At 44.2% G+C, this 21,455-nt stretch overlaps 1 protein-coding gene across 3 annotated transcripts in view; it reads left to right on the forward strand.

Moving 5' to 3' along the window:
- The window catches only part of LOC311131981 (ubiquitin-associated protein 2-like), a 67,308-nt gene extending 49,935 nt beyond the window's left edge, over window positions 1-17,373 (forward strand). The window contains exons 14-30 of one of the 3 annotated variants that reach the window (XM_084165131.1): window positions 1,982-2,183; window positions 2,449-2,750; window positions 3,004-3,176; window positions 3,373-3,490; window positions 3,715-3,751; window positions 5,108-5,303; window positions 5,437-5,503; window positions 5,642-5,969; window positions 6,242-6,330; window positions 6,574-6,627; window positions 6,858-6,939; window positions 7,352-7,572; window positions 7,895-8,000; window positions 12,652-12,777; window positions 14,430-14,500; window positions 14,674-14,877; window positions 14,984-17,373. In XM_084165131.1, the coding sequence (XP_084021257.1) occupies window positions 1,982-2,183; window positions 2,449-2,750; window positions 3,004-3,176; window positions 3,373-3,490; window positions 3,715-3,751; window positions 5,108-5,303; window positions 5,437-5,503; window positions 5,642-5,969; window positions 6,242-6,330; window positions 6,574-6,627; window positions 6,858-6,939; window positions 7,352-7,572; window positions 7,895-8,000; window positions 12,652-12,777; window positions 14,430-14,500; window positions 14,674-14,877; window positions 14,984-15,082 (2,475 nt within the window). In that variant the 3' untranslated portion in view covers window positions 15,083-17,373. The remainder of the gene's footprint in view (window positions 1-1,981; window positions 2,184-2,448; window positions 2,751-3,003; window positions 3,177-3,372; window positions 3,491-3,714; window positions 3,752-5,107; window positions 5,304-5,436; window positions 5,504-5,641; window positions 5,970-6,241; window positions 6,331-6,573; window positions 6,628-6,857; window positions 6,940-7,351; window positions 7,573-7,894; window positions 8,001-12,651; window positions 12,778-14,429; window positions 14,501-14,673; window positions 14,878-14,983) is intronic. The other 2 variants (XM_084165132.1, XM_084165133.1) reach the window with 2 other exon arrangements.
- The last annotated feature ends 4,082 nt before the right edge of the window (window positions 17,374-21,455 follow it).

A 21,455-nucleotide genomic window follows, 5' to 3' on the forward strand; every position in this document is an offset into this window, starting at 1 on the left:
TCTGGTAAAACCTTTTTTATTCTGTGCTATGCATTTTGCCAGGATTTTCGCATCACAACATTGAAGTGTAAGAGGCCTCCAGTTTTCTTCAGTTTTAGTGACTACTTAAGTGTTGTAGCTAATGTTGCACGGTATTCCGGCGCCACGGTAATATCGCGGTACCAAAATGTCATGATACCTATGATAGCAACTTTTTTATATACTGTAGTACAGTTTCATATGATACTACTAAATTGTTCTGCCCTACCAATCTAAAGAACCCGCTAAATGTTTTATAAAGTCAGTTTTGTTTATACATTCAGTTAAACAAATTTAAGCAACAGCCACTAGTCTCTTGTATGCGCCGGTCCAGTAATATCCACTTCACTTTCATACACATATCGTATCACGTGTGGGAGCTGTAATCAGCCAGCCATCATCCTCTTCTTGCCATCACTCACCTGCTTCTCTCTGTCCGCTCTTCATGCACATCTATTCCTCAATCAGTTTTTAAAATATAATTTAGCTGTGATGGCGAGTGGGGATGCAGTTACATTTGTGTATTTGATACATTGGAACAGCATGCAGAGCGAGCAAAGTTGATACTTTGTATAATTTCAACCCTGGTATAACCAAGAGCACAGGCCAGTTTCAGTACGCTTTGCAAGTACGCTGTCACGCAGCCTCTGAGTGCCAGGGAGGACAAATGGAGCACAACAGTGCGACAGGCATGCTTGTCTCTAGCTCAAACGGTAAAAAAATATATGACCCATATTACCAACACTATCTTTTTTTCTTCCTGTGCGATTTCGCACGCATTTGATGTAATTTCACAAACCATGTTGCGGGCTGTTTTTTTAAACTAATCCAGAGTTTGCTAATTAGAATAGCCATGGAGTAGTCTTGTTGTCTCGGAACAGTTGGTTATCAATGTACATTTAATCGAATACAAGAGGTACACGTTTCCCTTTAAGTCTATTCACCTTGAAGAGTGTGTACAGAACTTTGCGCCATTCTGCAATTTCTTTCGGGAACTGATCATTCATTCCTATTTTCGTGCCAGCAAGTCTTTTTAAATCCAGGCTTTAAACATTATTTTAGCTTTAAAGAATGCAAATTTGGCAACTATTGGGCGCTCGCATCGCTGTCCTCTTTGTCCGAAATGGTGTACACGTTCGTGTTTAATTTTGTCGACAGTATCGCCTGGGATCTGTAGCACTTTTTAAGAAGGAATTCTTTCACCACGCTTTCAGGGTCTTCACCCCAATTTTTTTTAAATACCAGTAAGTACCAGATTTTCTCGCATGGATCTATTCTGTATTCATAGAAAGGCTTCTCTCAGAAACATGCTCTCCTTTTTAAGTTCTTTAACGTCCGTTTCAATAGTATTGACTCTTTTAGCTTGTTTCTTTCTCCATTGTCGCAGCTTTTTCGTCACTCATTTCGAGGCTCGCCTTCATCTCCTTTATTTCTTTACTTTAGTTCAAGTACGCCCAATTTATCATTTATTGATTTTAGCAGGTCGGTTTCCACTCTTGGCGTACCAGGTGGTGAAAAGCATAAATCATCGGTGTCTATCGAGGAATCACGTAGCCTTCTCTTGGTTTGGTTCTCTATTTCTTTTTTTTGTGTTCCTTTCCGACATGTTTTGGCTTTGACTGTGTTCGTAATATTCAGCAATAAAGTTCTCTAGCCTTATACGTTTTTTGGGGTTATTGTCCAGCTTGAATGTTATTGCCCACGAGAAAATAGATCAGTGTTGTGCTACTATTTAGTCAGTTTTAGAGATAATGAATATTGCGATTTCTCATGAGGCATTCTGCACCACTATCTTCAGTCCACCATCACTGCCACAACCTTACGAATGTAAGGTGTTAGTAAAATGTTGGTATCGTGACAACACTAGTTCTAGCTATAAACCAGCACAGCTGTTCTATTCTGTTTGACGCTCATTCCTAAAACGTGCAGAATTTCAGTTCCTCCTCTTTTGTTCCCATTGCAGGTGAACATGCTGCGGAAGGGCTTCGGGGAGGTGGGGGACCCTAAAGGAGGCAGCACAGGGACGACCAGCGGCTCCCAGTTCTTGGAGCAGTTTAAGACGGCCCAGGCCTTGGCCCAGCTGGCCGCCCAGCAGTCCCAGACAGGACAGCCCAACCCCACCCCCTCTTCCTGGGACACCAGCTCCGCAGCGCTAGGCCAGTATGGTAAGAGGAGATATACTGGGACCGTAGGGGTAGTTTGTATGGTTTTCAAGTAAAGTAGGGGGTGTACATAGAGGCTATACTAATTTGGGTTTGCAGAGCATTTGAAATGCCTACATGACTGGTATTGTTTCTGGTTATGAAGAGGAGATATCTTAAATGCCCTATGCAGGGTTCAGAATCTGATGTTAAAAAAAAAAACAAATGTTTTATAGCCATCAGGTGCAGGCCCTACCTTCCTTTCTCCCATCCCCTTCTCTCCCCCCAGACATGAAGGCCCAGCCGGAGCCTGCGGTCCACAGCCCCTTCACCAAGCGCCATCCCTACCAGCCCACCACCTCTGTGTTGGATGCCTTCCTCCCCCCTTCCTCAGTCTCCTCCTCCCTGCCCTCACAGAGCACCCCATCGTCCCACATGGCGCACCCCGCGTCTGCCCTCCCGAAGATGACGGTGCCCCCCCTGCGGCAGCAGGTGTCACCTGGCTCATCGGACGCCCAGGGCTCCAGCCCCCTGCCATTGCAGCAGCACAAGCTCAAGCAACAGAAGAAGAGGACCTCCATCACCACCAAGGTAACAGCTCAACACTGATACAAGGACAATGTAAACCGAGTGAATGGCCGGTCACGCTGCGCCCAACTTCGAATTATTTTCGATAGTTAACACTTGCTCACTCACAGCAAACAGTGAGCACACATTCACTTTACTTTCATCACTCTGTTAGCCTAACACCTATGTATCCCTCCCTACCTCTCTTTACTTTTTCATAACTTAATTACCTTGCTGTCCCTGACATTAACCATATCTTTATGATATTTGATTCCAGATTCCAGCGATGGCGGTGGAGATGCCTGGCTCGGCAGACATCTCTGGGCTGAACCTGCAATTTGGAGCACTGCAGTTTGGCTCTGAACCTGTGCTCCAGGAGTACGACAGCACCCCAACCACCACCACACCAGGAAGCCAGGTTCAGAACAGCCTCTACACAAGCCCCAGCTGGTGAGCACACATCTGTCATACCAGACACTGCAAAATTGGTGTAAGATATGGGTCTTCTACAACTACAACACCACACACAGACCCATGTGTAGCATCTCTGTCACTTGGGCCCACTTGAGCTTTGACACTGGACACCTTCTCTTTTCTCAAAGTAGCCCTATGGCTTTATCTAATCTCCCTGCTTCTTCTCCTCCAGTGATGCGATTCCCTCCCTCTCCAACCCCAGTCAGATGGACATGTACGACCAGAGGGCTCCCCAGGCCCGGCGCTACCCCACCCCCGTCTCCTCCCCGCAGAAAGACATGCAGAACAAGGTGAGCCTCCATTCATTCCTCCATTCATATTGCTCTGCCTCCTTGAGATTCATTCCTCTATTCATATTGCTTTGATTCTTAGAGAAATAAGAAATAAAGTAATTGCTCTGTTTTTCACTTTTCTTTGATTGGCTCCCTCTGTTATTGAATGAACTGTTGCTATGGAAACTACTCCCCTAAATTAGTGTACCCTAACAAGCCCACCTGAACTTGTGTTTTTTCAGAATGGATTCAATTCAATACAGACGCATTCTGTGGAAGGTGAGTCATTTTGGTAGCTGTGTGGGTTTGCAGTGAATGAAGTCTGAATATGTGGTGGTCATGGCAACCGTGTGACGTGGTAATCCACTAACAAGCATTGTAATGCATTTCAAAAATCTAATCACATTTTATTTGTCACATGCGCTGAATACAACAGGTGTAGACCTTAACGTGAAATGCTTACTTACAAGCCCTTAACCAACAATGCAGTTCAAGAAATAGTTAAGAAAATATTTACTAAATAAACAAAAGTTTAAAAAAATTATCAAAAAGTTACACGTAAATTACATAACAATAACGGGGCTATATACAGGGGGTATACCGAGTCAAAGTGCAGGGGTACAGGTTTGTCGAGGTAATTTGTAAAGTGAAAATGCATAGATAATAAACAGGGTGACTGGAGTCTTTGACAATTTTTTGGGCCTTCCTCTGACACCGCCTAGTATATACACTACCGTTCAAAAGTTTGGGGTCACTTAGAAATGTCGTTGTTTTCGAAAGAAAAGCAATTTTGTTGTCCATTAAAATAACATCAAATTGATCAGAAAATAGTGTAGACATTGTTAATGTTGTAAATGGCTATTGTAGCTGGAAACGGCTGATTTTGATTTTTAATGGAATATCTACATAGGTGTACAGAGGCCCATTATCAGCAACCATCAGTCCTGTGTTCCAATGGCACGTTGTTTGCTAATCCAAGTTGATCATTTTAAAAGGCTAATTGATCATTAGAAAAACCTTTTGCAATTATGTTAGCACAGCTGAAAATTGTTGTGCTGCTTAAAGAAGCAATAAAACTGGCCTTCTTGAGACTAGTTGAGTATCTGGAGCATCAGCAATTGTGGGTTCGATTACAGGCTCACTGCCAGGTCTCTGACCTCCAAACTTGATAATGGTGTTGGAGTCATGCTTGGCCACGCAGTCGTGGGTCAACAGGGAGTACAGGAAGGGACTAAGCACGCACCCCTGAGGGGCCCCAGTGTTGAAGATCAGCGTAGCAGATGTGTTGTTGCCTACCCTTACCACCTGGGGGCGGCCCGTCAGGAAGTCCAGGATCCAGTTGCAGAGGGAGGTGTTTAGCCCAGGTTCCTTAGCTTAGTGATGAGCTTTGTGGGCACTATGGTGTTCCTGGATGTAGGTTAAGTACTCGGGAACCATGCCTGTTATTTTGTGGTCCTCTATTAGTATTTTACGGCTATTCATTCAGTGTCCCTTAAAGCGGATACAGTTTGGAATGGCAATCTGCCCAATTAGACAGTGTGTATTGTAGAGCTGTCGTCCATTTGGGTTGGCACTAATCCCAGAATCTCTCTCTATATTTCTCTCCCTCTATGTCCTTTCTGTCTCTCTGTCCAGCTGCAGCAGGCTCTGCAGTGTCTGTGAAGTTGGCCTCTGATTCGGCCACGCCCGCGTCAGTCTCCATGGCTACATTGACGGACAGTGGCTCAGGGCCCGCGTCCTTGTTGAGCACATCCAATCAGTCGTCGCACAGCACTCTGGGGCACAATGAAGACTTGCCCCCGAATACCATGCCCCCGCCTCAGCACAGCAAGTAAGATGGCACCCTGAATGGTTTGAACGAAGGGCTTGAGTGATTTGAAGAGTTTGGATTGTAGTAGTGCCAGTGGATAGTGGTTCTTTATTCAACTAAATTGATAATGGACGATCGGTTGTTCTTTCTCCAGTTCCCTTTCTACACAACAGAACAGTCTCGCTCAATCCCAAGTCCGCACATCCAACGCCAGTCTAATGGTGAGTGTGTGTGAGATAGAAGAGAGTGCATTTCCTATGATGGAGGATACATCAAATACTTCTTAATCTAACCTAGTGGGTATTTAATCTTGTTTACCATAACCATCTCCTCTTCTCTCCATTCATCCATCCTGACAGCACCAGAGAGTAGACGACTCCAGCTTGCACTCTTCCTCCTTCCCTTCCTCTGTCTCGGTGGTCCCCTCTTCCTCGGTCCCCTCTTCCTCGTCGGTGGTTGCAGCAGCGCATCAGGTCTCCATGGGGGCCCCTCAGCCCTCTTCAGTGAACACAGTGTCTCAGTCAGCCCCCTCAGGCCTGGGCCCCGTCAGCAGCCTAGCAGCCATGGGCCTCCACACAGCAGCCTCCATGGGACCTCCAGCTGTAGCCTCGGCAGCCATGTCCACAGCAGCACAAGCCCAGGCTATCGCTTCCTCCGCCTCCTCACGCAGCTCTGCAGTCTCCTCAGGTTAGAGGGGTTGTTGGTTAAGGGGATTGCGTCCCAAATGGCACCCTGTTCCCTATATAGTGCACTACTTTTGACTGGAGCCCTATGGGCCCTGGTCTAATGTAGTGCACTATATAGGGAATAGGGTGCCATTTGGGATGCAGCCGGGGGTCTGTGGTTTAGATTTGAGATGTGATGGGGTGTGTTGTATATGTTTAGTTTTTTCTAATACAATAATTTCCATCCTATTATTTCATATGTTTTGTCTTTTGTTTCTGCTGGTCTCTTTACAGGGAAAGCACCTCCTAACCTTCCTCCTGGAGTGCCCCCTCTGCTGCCCAACCCATACATTATGGCCCCCGGACTACTGCACGCCTACCCTGTAAGTACTCCTCACTGTCTCTGTCAACTAAACCTGCCTTTAGGTCATGGAAATCATGAGGTCTATCTAAGTGTGAGTGACCGCCTATATCTGCGCATATCGTCCAAAATTCTATATTCTGTTTTTTACACTTTTTATAAAAGTTCATATTTAGAGCTTCGTAATGGTATACTGCAATTGGAGGGAAAATCCCAACTTTTTTTCTCCCTTTCTATTGTCATCTCACCGCCTTGTGTGTCTCAGCCTCAGGTGTACGGCTATGATGACCTACAGATGCTCCAGACTAGAATACCACTGGTGAGTCTAAGCTATCTGGATGTAACCCGTCCATGTGTGGACTGGCCAAATATGACTTTTACTAGTAACTCTAACAACAGCTGCAAACTGTTATTTGAAGAAGTGAACAACTGTTCTTGGAACTCTCATTTGTTTCCAGGAACTTTGCTATGTTGCGACGTGATGAAAATGGGATGTAGTCTGATAGTCCTTTCGTACTAGTAAAAACTGAGCCTCTTCTGTCTTCTCAGGATTACTACAGCATCCCGTTTGCCACCCCCAACACAGCACTGACTGGCAGAGATGGCAGCCTGAGCAACAACCCTTACTCTGGTAACCACCACTCTAACCCCCATCTATGATGTCTTACTCTACTTTCCTAATCTATGGATTATGTACAGAGTGCTAACACAGTGAATGGAGGGGTTTGGTGTTGGGAACAAACACGCATCAGTTGACCCTGTCCTGCGTCTCCATGGCGATGCAGGGGGACAGTGGCGTGTTAGAACAATGTGCAGCCGGCACCAGATACAGTCAGACCTTGTGACTGACTGGAACTGATACGCTGCTACGTTATTGTCCATTGTACTGCTGTAATAACTGATCTCAGTGAATCGCATTACCGTTGCTTGAACACAATGGACATTATTGTCACATTTTCTCACTCATCTCCTCCTTCCCCTCATCCCCCTTTCACTCACCTTTTTCACACTTTACCTTTTTCTTTGCCATTCCCCTCCGGCAGGTGACTTATCAAAGTTTGGTCGAGGTGACGCGTCGTCCCCGGCGCCGGCCACCACGTTGGCCCAGCAGACACAGCAGAACCAGAGCCAGACGCATCACACCACGCAGCAGCCTTTCCTTAACCCAGCGCTTCCCCCCGGCTACAGCTACACCAGCCTGCCCTACTACACCGGCGTGCCGGGCCTGCCCAACACCTTCCAGTATGGCCCCGCCATGTTCCCGGTGAGATTTCACATGCTTTGTCTGGGTGTTGTTTTGGATGTTTTTTTAAAAATTATATTAAGTTTATGAAGTTAACAAGAGTATGTTCTCCTGATACATGTAGAAATGCATGTTGTGCAAATGCATTTTGTAATATGACATGCAAACTGTCCTAATTTATAATTGGGGCACAAATGTACTACAAACAGTTTTTCACTTCAATTGTGAGAATTCAGTATGCTGTAAAAGGAATTGAAATAGCATGTGATAGCAGCTGATATTTTAAATACGCTAGACAACTAATTATATTAGTTTCACCTCTAACCTGTCTGTGTGTTTCTAGGTGGCTCCTACCTCGTCGAAGCAGCACGGTGTGAACGTTGGAGTCAATGCCTCGGCAACTGCCTTCCAGCAGGCCAGCGGCTACGGTTCCCATGGTTACAACACTGGTATGACTCAACACACACCCCGAGGACACACCCTGTGGAACGGCATCTGTTCAGGGGTCTTTCAGTTCAACTCTTTACACTGTACATACTGATAGAATGGCTATCAACACTGCATGCAACTGACAGTCAGTTTAGTTGACAATGTGTGCTTTCACGTTTATATTTAATAAGCCTCTCACATTCAAAGGTTTGTTGGGTTTGAATGCAACATTTGCCTGTGCCTAAGCCTGCTAAGGCTGACATTGCCCACATTACCTGTCTACATCAACCGCTCTTCAACATGGTTAGTGGATGAAACGGCACTAACTCCAACCTTTCTAATCAGGCATGCATAGCCACATCAGGGTTTCCGTTAGCCGGTAATAGCCGGCTTTTGGCCGTTCAAAAATGGAAAAGCTGATGAATAAAATTAGCAACGGCCAATTGTCCGGGAGAAGAGAAATCCCACTGTTAAGTAATGTTTTTTTGCCTATTCATTGATGGAAATGCCAGTTGATGTAAATACATTTGACCGGTCATGCTTATCGGTCTATGGGTTAATTTGCATAATTATGTAGAATAAAATTGGCGTGTGTGTATATTCGTTATGTATCTTATCACATGCAGAGACAGCATACAGATACAGAGCCTTTGAGCGGAAAATCTGTCAGACAGCTCTTTTATAAGCCCACTGATTGCGCAACAATTCTAAATGCAATCGTGTGTTAAATTTTTTTTGTTGGGCCACGATTTAAGAGCAATTTTTATTTCTCAACTGGTAATTGAAGCGCGCTTCGCTTTGAGCTGGAGGCAGTATGCATTTTGAAAACATATATAGTTACTTAATTGTTTGAAATCTGAACATTTTACTACAAATTTATGAGGTATGTTTTACCTTGCTTCAAAAGTAGCCTAGGCAAAATCCGACCATATCCGTGGAGGCAATTATTTTATAAAGACTTCCATATGACATTGAAACCAGTAGCCTATTTCTCTCATGTTCTATTGGTTTTCAACTTTCTTTCATTGTCCGGTAGCCAAATGTTCATTCGCGCGTTGCCTACTGCCTGGTGCGCATTGCTGTGCTAATAATGTTAAGAAATTGTGTATCAACATTTTAAGCTAAACGTTCAGATCTGTTGCATCAGATTCATTGCTTTAAAAAAGTATATATGTTGCCGAGGCCTACTGGTTGTATGAACTTTGGATCTATCGTCCCACAACTGTCCCAGGGTCTGATTGGCCTATTTCTTTCTGGACAAGTGAAACTTTTCTACTATGGGGACTAGTAGATTGACATGGCTCATAAGCGGCGCATCCATAAGCCTAGGGGAAGCTTTCCTTAAGTACATTTGATTCAATTGCCAAAATTATGTAGCCTAATTAGCCTACTCCTGTCTATACAGAAAGAAATAAAATCATTCAAAATATGCTACTAAAGCATGAACATACAGTGGGGGAAAAAAGTATTTAGTCAGCCACCAATTGTGCAAGTTCTCCCACTTAAAAAGATGAGAGAGGCCTGTAATTTTCATCATAGGTACACGTCAACTATGACAGACAAATTGAGTAAAAAAAATCCAGAAAATCACATTGTAGGATTTTTAATGAATTTATTTGCAAATTATGGTGGAAAATAAGTATTTGGTCACCTACAAACAAGCAAGATTTCTGGCTCTCACAGACCTGTAACTTCTTCTTTAAGAGGCTCCTCTGTCCTCCACTCATTACCTGTATTAATGGCACCTGTTTGAACTTGTAATCAGTATAAAAGACACCTGTCCACAACCTCAAACAGTCACACTCCAAACTCCACAATGGCCAAGACCAAAGAGCTGTCAAAGGGCACCAGAAACAAAATTGTAGACCTGCACCAGGCTGGGAAGACTGAATCTGCAATAGGTAAGCAGCTTGGTTTGAAGAAATCAACTGTGGGAGCAATTATTAGGAAATGGAAGACATACAAGACCACTGATAATCTCCCTCGATCTGGGGCTCAACACAAGATCTCACCCCGTGGGGTCAAAATGATCACAAGAACGGTGAGCAAAAATCCCAGAACCACACGGGGGGACCTAGTGAATGACCTGCATAGAGCTGGGACCAAAGTAACAAAGCCTACCATCAGTAACACACTACGCCGCCAGGGACTCAAATCCTGCAGTGCCAGACGTGTCCCCCTGCTTAAGCCAGTACATGTCCAGGCCCGTCTGAAGTTTGCTAGAGTGCATTTGGATGATCCAGAAGAGGATTGGGAGAATGTCATATGGTCAGATGAAACCAAAATATAACTTTTTGGTAAAAACTCAACTCGTCTTGTTTGGAGGACAAAGAATGCTGAGTTGCATCCAAAGAACGCCATATCTACTGTGAAGCATGGGAGTGGAAACATCATGCTTTGGGGCTGTTTTTCTGCAAAGGGACCAGGACGACTGATCCGTGTAAAGGAAAGAATGAATGGGGCCATGTATCGTGAGATTTTGAGTGAAAACCACCTTCCATCAGCAAGGGCATTGAAGATGAAACGTGGCTGGGTCTTTCAGCATGACAATGATCCCAAACACACCGCCCGGGCAACGAAGGAGTGGCTTCGTAAGAAGCATTTCAAGGTCCTGGAGTGGCCTAGCCAGTCTCCAGATCTCAACCCCATAGAAAATATTTGGCCAAAATACCAGCAACAGTGTGTGAAAACCTTGTGAAGACTTACAGAAAACGTTTGACCTGTGTCATTGCCAACAAAGGGTATATAACAAAGTGTTGAGAAACTTTTGTTATTGACCAAATACTTATTTTCCACCATAATTTGCAAATAAATTCATAAAAAATCCTACAATGTGATTTTCTGGAGAAAAACAATTCTCATTTTGTCTGTCATAGTTGACGTGTACCTACGATGAAAATTACAGGCCTCTCTCATCTTTTTAAGTGGGAGAACTTGCACAATTGGTGGCTGACTAAATACTTTTATTCCCCACTGTAAATTCTCAACTTAATTGAACGAAAAACAGTCGGCCTTTTGTTATTGGCACCAGTGGAGAGCATTGGCCATATCCCCTGTGAGTGCGCACTGCACATATTTACTCCTTATCCTTGTTCGACTTAAGTTTGTTTTTGGACAATAATTTCCTCCTCCAGTTTAGATGGACGTCATATTCTATTTGTCTCTTCTCCTCGTAGGCCTATTATATGGACAACGTTGTTTTTATTGGTATGTTTGTCAGTGTTAGCAGAGTAGGCTATCCTGTAATTTGTCGTATTAAAACATAGTTTTAATGTCTCCAGTCATATAAAGTGTAGTAGAATTTGCATGAAATGTGTTTTTCCCGTGCAAAGAAAGAAACGTATCTACTATAGCGCAGGCCTCTACGCTATACATGCTCAGCCATGCATTGAAGTCTTTTTTGAGAACAGTGATTGAGTTATATTATTAGCCTAAATTACGACTGTCCAATCTACTCATCACATTACAAATAGTAGGCCATCTTACATAAGTCTGCAAATGCGATGATACATGGGATGCTTTATTATAAAGGTGCATTTTTATGGTGAAAATTTGCTTCCCCAAACTTGAAACTCAAGCGCGCCTATGCATAGTCTAGGGATTTTGCTGTTCGTTACTCATCTTGTTGGCTGAGGAAAAGTAAATAGTTATTCTAACATGTTCATTCTAACAAGGACACACGTCGTTGCATCTTTGACTTGCATGTTATGTTAAGATTAATTACCATAATATACATTTGATTTCTGTCATTTTGAGCACCGTGGGTGGACACCCTAATCAGGTTATGCCCCCAATGCATATGGGTCCTTCTAAACGTATCAAATGTCCGGTAAATAAAAATGCTCCTGGTCAATTGTCCGGCACCACATTTTCATAACGGGAAACCCTGAGCCACAGTCACTGATGTTGTTGACCAGCTGGTATGGAGCGGTTTCTGTTACTTGGAGACAAACTGCCTGCTGCCGTTGTTACCAACAAACCATTCTAACCCACCAAACCTGGGTGCTGTCTGGTATGGGCCAGCTAAAGAGTGATCAGGGACCAATATTGATTATTACTTCGAGCGCTCCATGTGATTTCTTGGGGATTCTTTTGATTTTTTTTGCAGGGTGTGCATTTGTGAAAACTTAAAAAGTTTCAAACTCTGAAATGGGAGTGGAAATGGGAGTTGTATGATTCTACAACTCTCACCATTCTTTTGAATGGGGAAGGATATCTAGTTTACCCTTGTTTGTACCTTTTGTTAGTACAGTAATATGTTCTATTTGAGTTGTTTTCGAGTGGAAAAGTGGACTGTATCGATGGCCCTCCTACTACATATATTACGGGGGAGTAGGGTGGTGGGTGTTCTGTTGCTGTTGCCTATCATTGCATGCTTCTGCTCATTCAACAACTGGAGTTGGGCTTCTGGCTATACCTTCCACCCCATCCCACATGGAGGTCATCTTAAACTTCCATGTCTCCACCCCCATTTCTCCAACGCTATCCTTCCATTGTCCTATCTCTCCCTCTATCCACTTGGTCACACAGCACCTCTGTTATCTGCACCACCTTTTGCTTCCTGCCTCCGCCCGACCGACCGCCCACCCCCCCTGCCTGACACCCCCGACCCCTAACCTTGCCTGGTGTGTCTAACGCTGTGGGCTGCGGCTGTGTGTCTGACTGTTTCAGGCTATGAGGATATGGGCCAGGCTTCAGGGAGTGGGGATTTCTGTAAGGGTGGATACGGCACTGCCGTGGCCGCCGTCGCTTCTGCGCAAAACAAGCAAGCCAGCTCTGTCAGCGGGCCTGGAGTCGGTGAGTGCCGCCACACACCAACCCTCCCCTCCTCCTTCCTCCCTCGCGCCGTCATCACCTCCATCCTCCTTAACCTCATCGCTGCTTACTGTCCGCACCACACAAATGCCCAATAAGCAGTCAACTGCCACCCTCTGTCTGCCTCCATGCCCCAGTACTAATCATCATTGGGCACCAAGGTGCTGTAGCACTTCACAGAAGATTCAAATAATCAAAGCTTGATGATGAGTTGTATTTGAATCAGCTGTGTTGTGCTAGGACAAAAAATAGTGTGCACCCCTTGGGTCCCCAGGACCAAGTTTGGAAAACACTGCCATAGAGGCTAACTGAGTGTTTATGTTCAATTCTTACATTTCTAAAGCAGTGCGAGCAAGCTAATGGAGCGCTAACTAGCTAGCTGCTAACCAATGAACAGTTGATGAGTAGCCCTGGTCCATGCACTCTGTGCTGCCAGCTTTCCACCCACGTGTGCTTGCTTAAATGTGTTAGTGTCAGAAGTACCTCTCTACCCACTGTCCTGTGTGGTTGACACAGGATACACACCCCAAGGGTGGTGAACGAGTGACAAAATGGAGGCCCTGCCTGTTGAACTGCCATGCTCTGAAATGGGGACAGGAGACTATGGGGTGTGAAGGTAGCATGTTTACAAAGTGATACTCTCCCTCAAACTCAATATATTCTGTCTCAACTACAGCAGATAAAAACGAATGTATTTTTTTATGTAGATAAAGTGAATTTCCTGAGTTTGATGTTAATGCTAGGTATCGGTAAACTGGAGTTGTCGTGTGAGTCACCGCCTGAGGTTAGAATGTCAGGGTTTAGTTGACCCTGTCCTGCGATTCCATGGCGATACAGGGGGACTAACATAATGTAGCAGGCGTGAAAGAAACGCCTGACTGGGTTCGGAAGAAACCGGAAGCATCCGGTTTTCAGGCTTGCGCCTCTTCTCTGCGTTTCCCCTGAACCGGATGTTTCCAGTTTCTTCCGTCAGCAGAGCGTGCAGGGGGACAGTTGTGTGCTAGAACAATACGTAGCCGCCACCAGACAGTCAGACCCTCATCGCCGTTGCTGACTGGAACTGATACACTGACACATCTTTCTTTGTATCCTCCTTTTCGTTTTCCTCTCCTCCATCTCATCCTGCCTTTTTTTGCTCTCCTTCCCTTACATTGATGCATCTGATACTGTATATTAGCATCTAGTGACCATCTTCTCGAAAGTGCTGTATTGCTCCTATACAGCCTTGTACTGAGTTTCAATCCAAGGTGTATAGATGGAGATGGGTTACCTGACAACATCACAAAATCAATGTCTGAGTTTTAGGAGCAAATCAAACCATGTACAATGCATCCTATAGGAGCGATAATGGTAGCCTATAAGAGCAAATCATGTGCAAGCCATTATAGCTATAGGAATGGTATTAGAGCAAATCATGTACAAGCCTTTTTGTTTCTGTGTGGAGTTTCTCACCCAGTACCTAATTAGAATGTGATGTATGTTTGACAGAATTACTTTCCATCTAGAAACTGCTGCCTTAATCCCGGACCACTCTGTGGCTCTGACTCCCAGGGGTTTCCATGCCTCTCCTGCAGGGGTTGTGACCTGTAGACATGTGAAGTAAATGTGTCCGAACCCCTTTGTTTCCTCTGCAGGAGTCTCGGTGACGTCAAGCAACACGGGGGTCCCAGACATTTCAGGGTCTGTTTACACAAAGACACAGCAGGTGAGAATGATGCTACAGTGGTATAAACACTATAATAAAATATTATGTTCTGAAACATACGGAAAGGATATGACAACCAGTGTCTGTATAAAATGTTGTTTGTACAAAAACAAGTGTAAAAACCGCAGACTAGAAAAGTCAGGCGTCCGACCTTGTTGTGTTAATCCCTCCAGCAGCAGTCTTTTGAGAAGCAGCAGGGTTTCCACGCTGGTACACCGGCAGCTTCCTTCAGCCTGCCCTCTGCCCTGGGCGGCGGTGGTCCCATCAACCCGCCAGCCGCGGCTGGTTACGCTCCAGCTCCCTTCATGCACATCCTGGCACCGCACCAGCAGCCCCACTCGCAGATCCTGCACCACCATCTGCAGCAGGACGGACAGGTACGGTGTGTGTGAAGGCGCGTGTGTGTCACACTGTATCTTGGAGAGAAATATTTGGCACAGGTTACCTTGCATTATGGTCTCTTCCTATCTTCTCTTCTAACAGAGTGGTGGCACTGGACAGCGTAGCCAGAATGCTTCGCTTCAACAGAAGACCCAGATCAACAAGTCTGCATACAACAGCTACAACTGGGGGGCCAACTAACACCCACCCATCATCCAGCCCCCTGTCCCCACAAATGGTCTCCATATAACCCCCTCTCCTACAGAGATCCCCTCCCCATTCTCTCGGCTCAGCACACGGCAGTACTCACCACTGCCACGGGTGGCGCTGTGCTGAGAGGGAAAGCACTAGTGTGGCGAGGAGAGTAGGGGGACAGTCTTAAAAGAGAGGGGGGTGGAGTTAAATGGTTATAGTAACAGATCGTTAAGAGCGGAGTATTGTTTGGAATTTTGTATTGTGTTCAACCCCCCTCCCTTTCACTCTGTTGTATTTAACATAGAACTGTTTTCTAAAAGAACGAATGTTTTTGTTTTTACTGAAGGTGGGGGACAGGCTGGTTTTCTATTTCTCACCCTCTCCCCTCACCCCCTTATTCCCACCCTATACCCAAACACAGATTATGTTTTTCCTTTGTTTCCCATTTGGTTTTTACAAAATTTTAGTTTCACTAATGGATTCTCTAAATTGACAGAGCAGTTGTGAAGTTTATTTTTTACCATAAAGATATATAGATCTGGATCTAAATATAGATATCTATATTGTGTGTGTACACTGGGGGTCCCTCAAACTCATATCATGTGAAATTATTTCCCATTTTATGTTGCAAAGTAGCTTTACCCCTGATTTAAACGTTTTTTACATTTGTAGATTCTGGAGTACAAAATTACATTGTACGAGAGGCCAGGGCACACCCTTACCTACCTATAAGTTGAGTTATTTTTCTAATCCCCATTACACGCTCACTCCACCACCTGTCCCCCCCAATATATTATTAGGAAACCTGCAGAAATGATTACTGATGGACAGTTTTACTGTTAGTTTTTTTGTCAGTGATTTTCTTTTTGTACTGTGTGTTTTAAAATGTTTTTTTTTTTTTTATGGATGAGTGTGTGTACATATACACTACATGGCCAAAAGTATGTGGACACCTATTCATATTATTGGATTTGGCTATTTCAGCCGCACCCGTGGCTGACAGGTGTATAAAATCGAGCACACAGCCATTCAATCTCCATAGACAAACATTGACAGTAGAATGGCCCGTACTGAAGAGCTCAGTGACTTTCAATGTGGCACCGTCATAGGATGCCACTTTTCCAACAAGTCAGTTCGTAAATTTCTGCCCTGCTATAGCTGCCCCGGTCAACTGTAAGTGCTGTTATTGTGAAGTGGAAACATCTAGGAGCAACAACGGCTAAGCCGCGAAGTGGTAGGCCACACAAGTTCACAGAACGGGACCACAGAGTGCTGAAGCGCGTACACATAAAAATCGCCTGTCCTCGGTTGCAATGCTCACTACTGTTCCAAACTGCCTCTGGAAGCAACGTCAGCAGAAAAACTGTTCGTCGGCGCTTCATGAAATGGGTTTCCGTGGTCGAGCAGCCGCACACAAGCCAAAGATCACCATGCGCAATGCCAAGTGTCGGCTGGAGTGGTGTAAAGCTCGCCGCCATTTGACTCTGGAGCAGTGGAAATGCGTTCTCTGGAGTGATGAATCACGCTTCACCGTCTGGCAGTCCGACGGACAAATCTGTGTTTGGCGGATGCCAGGAGAACGCTACCTGCCCAAATGCATAGTGCCATCTGTAAAGTTTGGTGGAGGAGGAATAATGGTCTGGGGCTGTTTTTCATGGTTTGGGCCACTTAGTTCCAGTGAAGGAAAATATTAACGCTACAGCATACAATTACATTCTAGACGATTCTGTACTTCCAACTTTGTGGCAACAGTTTGGGGAAGGCCCTTTCCTGTTTCACCATGACAATGCCTCCGTGCACAAAGCGAGGTAAATACAGAAATGGTTTGTCGAGATCAGTGTGGAAGAACTTGACTGGCCTGCACAGAGCCCTGACCTCAACCCCATCGAACACCTTTGGGATGAATTGGAACGCCGACTGTGAGCCAGGCCTAATCGCCCAACATCAGTGCCCGACCTCAATAATGCTCTTGTGGCTGAATGGAATCAAGTCCCCTCAGCAATGTTCCAGCATCTAGTGGAAAGCCTTCCCAGAAGAGTGGAGGCTGTTGTAGCAGCAAAGGGGTGACCAACTCCATATGAATGCCCATGATTTTGGAATGAGATGTTCAAGCAGGTGTCCATATACTTTTTGCCATGTAGTGTATATCACTCACAAGTACTGTAGTCCTTGTTTGTTCAATGGCTTTCCCCCTTCTCAAATCACAGACTTGTTAGCTTTTTTGTTTCAAATGTTTTTTATTTTGTAAAAAATATATAAATATTAAGTAAATAAACAGGAAAAATACATTTTCATCATTTTGGCTTGTATCGTGTGGCTTGTAAATACAGCAGTGTCTTTTTCAAATTAGTCAGTTAGCTAAACACAGTGGTGCCCAGCCTTGGTCTTGGGGCTGTCATTCTGCAAGTTTCCCTTTATCACCTTTCTATATAGAACAATTTTTATATAATTTGGTTGAATACAGTACTTCAAAAGGCATGAATTGAAGGGAACCCTCAAGGACAGCCTTATGTTAACAGGATTGGACATCACTGCTCTGTAGTTATCCAAGGGAGTGGGTGCGGGGTGGGCTGGGCTGGGTTGTTCTTACAGCAGTATCAAATAAAACTCACAAATCGGTGATTGTTTCTCTGTAGAACTATGCATGGTGCATACTTGGTGCTAGGGCTGTTATGGTGACCGTATTACCGCCACACCAGCGGTCACGAGTCATGACGGCAGTCAAATTCTACGTGACCGTTTAGACACGATAATTAGGCTTCTCCATGCTCTGATGCTGCTGATGGTCATTAGTAGCCTACCAAACTTGCTAACTGCCTGGTACTCAGCACTCTATTGTCCCTCTAATCACTCTGACATCAATGCACATGTAATGGAAAATCTAATCAAACACTCCCCGAGAGCTCATGTTGCACAACATTTCTATGGGCTATGCAATTGCGTGAGAAAACAGAGTGATGGCCTCTATTAAAAGGAGGAGGATCCCATTAGCTTTGTATAGGCTAGGCCTACTATATTTCTCAACTTTCCTAATATTAGGCACATTGCTTCTCTTTACAACATGAGTATAGCCTACCTGGCTGGCATGAAAATGAAGCACGGGAAAAGCGTCCTCCATTCGCTATTTAAGTGCATACATTTACATTTACGTCATTTAGCAGACGCTCTTATCCAGAGCGACTTACAAATTGGTGCATTCACCCTATAGCCAGTGGGTTAACCACTTTACAATTTTTTTTTTTTTTTTTTTTTGCATAGTTGACATTTATATTTTTTAACCCCCTGACCCTGTTTCGAGACAGGTGCATGATAATGGTCCATCTAAATCAAAACACATATTATTTAGTTTATGTAAAGATTAAATCAAGAACAGTCTGATGGGGTGACAATATTAGCTTGTGTGCAGTAAGGCAAACAGCGCATACCTTTTTTTTGCTACTTTTTCAAATCATAGTCGCACAACTCATGTATTCTAGCCCATAGGCCTATCTGTTTATCACAACTAAAGTGGCCAAATAACTACTTAAAATTAAGCACATTAATACACTTTACAACGGGCGTAGAGGCTAACTGGCATACATACGCAGCGAGTGAGTTTCAAGTTTGGGGAAGATAATTTTCACCATAAAACTTCACCTTTATAATAAAAGTATTACATGCGTAATTGCATTTGCGATCATTTTTGAGAATGGCGTTCTCCCGCTAATTGATTGCATTTGGAACATTAACGCTTATAGCCTACTGCCATGTGTGCATTGAAGCGCTTATGTGAAGAAATAGTCTAATAGTTTATCAATATTTTAAGCTAAACGTTCTGATCTGTTGCGTCAGCCTTATTGCTTGTCCCAGACTGTTTGGAATATTTATTTCTCCTACAGAATAAAATAGGTTGACTTTTATACTATGGGGGATAGTAGATTGACATAGACAGCTATCCCCCATAGTACGAAAGTTTAATCTTGTTGGCTGACAAAGTACATGTTCTTCCAATATCTTCAATGTGCACCTCGGAAATTGGATAAGGACGCGCGCAGTTGCGTCCCTGATGTGTCTGTCTTCACTTGTAGCCTGTGAGAAAGACCCGACTGCGACCCCGAGTGGCGCAGTGGTCTGTGCCACTGTGCGATGCAGTGCTAGCTGTGCCACTAGAGATCCTGGTTCGAATCCAGGCTCTGTCGTAGCCGGCCGCGACCGGGAGACCCATGGGGCGGCGCACAATTGGCCCAGCGTCGTCCAGGGTAGGGGAGGGAATGGCCAGCAGGGGATGTAGCTCAGTTGGTAGAGCATGGCGTTTGCAACGCCAGGGTTGTGGGTTCGATAAAATAATGTATGTGCTAACTGTAAGTCGCTCTGGATAAGAGCGTCTGCTAAATGACTAAAATGTAAAATGTGATGGGCATTGGCTATTAAGAATTGAGACATGTGAGGGAGAGGTGCTTCTGAGCACACAACCGGGAGAAGGGAATTATAATTATTATATTCAGCACAAAGGCCACTGGCCGCCAAAGGCATGGATTTTTTTAGGGGGCGTTACGGCCACACAAAGGGGATGCCGCCGGGAAATTCGAGGCATTATCAAGTGCTTGTGAAATTGTGAATGAGAGGCTGATGAAATGTGTGCAGCCTGCGCAAATAACAAAGCATAGCTTATGCCTTTCTTGCGACTTTTTTCTAATCATCATTAGTCGCATCATGCAGCCTTAGAATGTACAACAAAATCTAAACATATAGCCGAACGTTTGTATCACAACTAAAGTTGCATAAATAGCTCCAAATTAATATACAGTGGGGGAAAAAAGTATTTAGTCAGCCACCAATTGTGCAAGTTCTCCCACTTAAAAAGATGAGGCCTGTAATTTTCATCATAGGTACACGTCAACTATGACAGACAAATTGAGAAAAAAATATCCAGAAAATCACATTGTAGGATTTTTTTATGAATTTATTTGCAAATTATGGTGGAAAATAAGTATTTGGTCACCTACAAACAAGCAAGATTTCTGGCTCGCACAGACCTGTAACTTCTTCTTTAAGAGGCTCCTCTGCCCTCCACTCGTTACCTGTATTAATGGCACCTGTTTGAACTTGTTATCAAAATTGTAGACCTGCACCAGGCTGGGAAGACTGAATCTGCAATAGGTAAGCAGCTTGGTTTGAAGAAATCAACTGTGGGAGCAATTATTAGGAAATGGAAGACATACAAGACCACTGATAATCTCCCTCGATCTGGGGCTCCACGCAAGATCTCACCCCGTGGGGTCAAAATGATCACAAGAACGGTGAGCAAAAATCCCAGAACCACACGGGGGGACCTAGTGAATGCCCTGCAGAGAGCTGGGACCAAAGTAACAAAGCCTACCATCAGTAACACACTACGCCGCCAGGGACTCAAATCCTGCAGTGCCAGACGTGTCCCCCTGCTTAAGCCAGTACATGTCCAGGCCCGTCTGAAGTTTGCTAGAGTGCATTTGGATGATCCAGAAGAGGATTGGGAGAATGTCATATGGTCAGATGAAACCAAAATAGAACTTTTGGGTAAAACCTCAACTCGTTAGTTTGGAGGACAAAGAATGCTGAGTTTCATCCAAAAAACACCATACCTACTGTGAAGCATTTCCTGTATTTATGTTAAATTCTTTGGAATACATTCACCACACTAAATCATGTTCACACGCACAAACAAATAATTTATTTCAAGATTTAAAGTTTAAGAGAGTGAGTACTCAATTGGACGACATTTCATTGTTACATACCTAGTCTCAGCTCAGTTTATTATCAGACTTCTTGAGGTAGTGACCGTTTCAACTCCTGTTGTCTTTCGCAGCAATAGTATCTCTTCTTCTGTCACTAACTTCGGGGTGCAGCGCATATGGTTCAGTGGCGCTCATCAGCGCCATCTACCGTCGGGGAGTTTGAAAAAAGGAACGAACGAGTCTCTGATCTTGTCAATATCAGCATTTTGCTCTACTTACCGTGAAGTAAAATCATAATAGTCATCATCATAATAGTAGTACATTAAAGTATATATTTGAGTAAAATAGTACAATTTAAAGGGAGTATGTCAGGGTCAATTACTGACAAATGAGAACACACTAATCCTCAGGGGTCATTTTGGGGCAAAACGCACCACTTTGTGAAGGTTTTGTTTTGATTGAAGAGCAAGAAAAGTATTAATTGGTTCCACTTCTTTCCCTTCTAAATGCGTTTGCCTAAGGACAGCCAGTATGCACATATCAACCATACATTTTCATGACAGTGTTCCTAATCTGCAGTAGGCAAAGCAGTTGAAAATCGGTAGGTTAACACCAAACCGTGAAGTGATTATGAATTCAGAGCAGTCGGATTAGGTCATAGTCAAATACATTTGAACAAATGAACA

This window comes from Coregonus lavaretus (assembly GCF_964263955.1).
Source record: "Coregonus lavaretus genome assembly, chromosome: 7".
Taxonomy (NCBI): Eukaryota; Metazoa; Chordata; class Actinopteri; order Salmoniformes; family Salmonidae; genus Coregonus; species Coregonus lavaretus.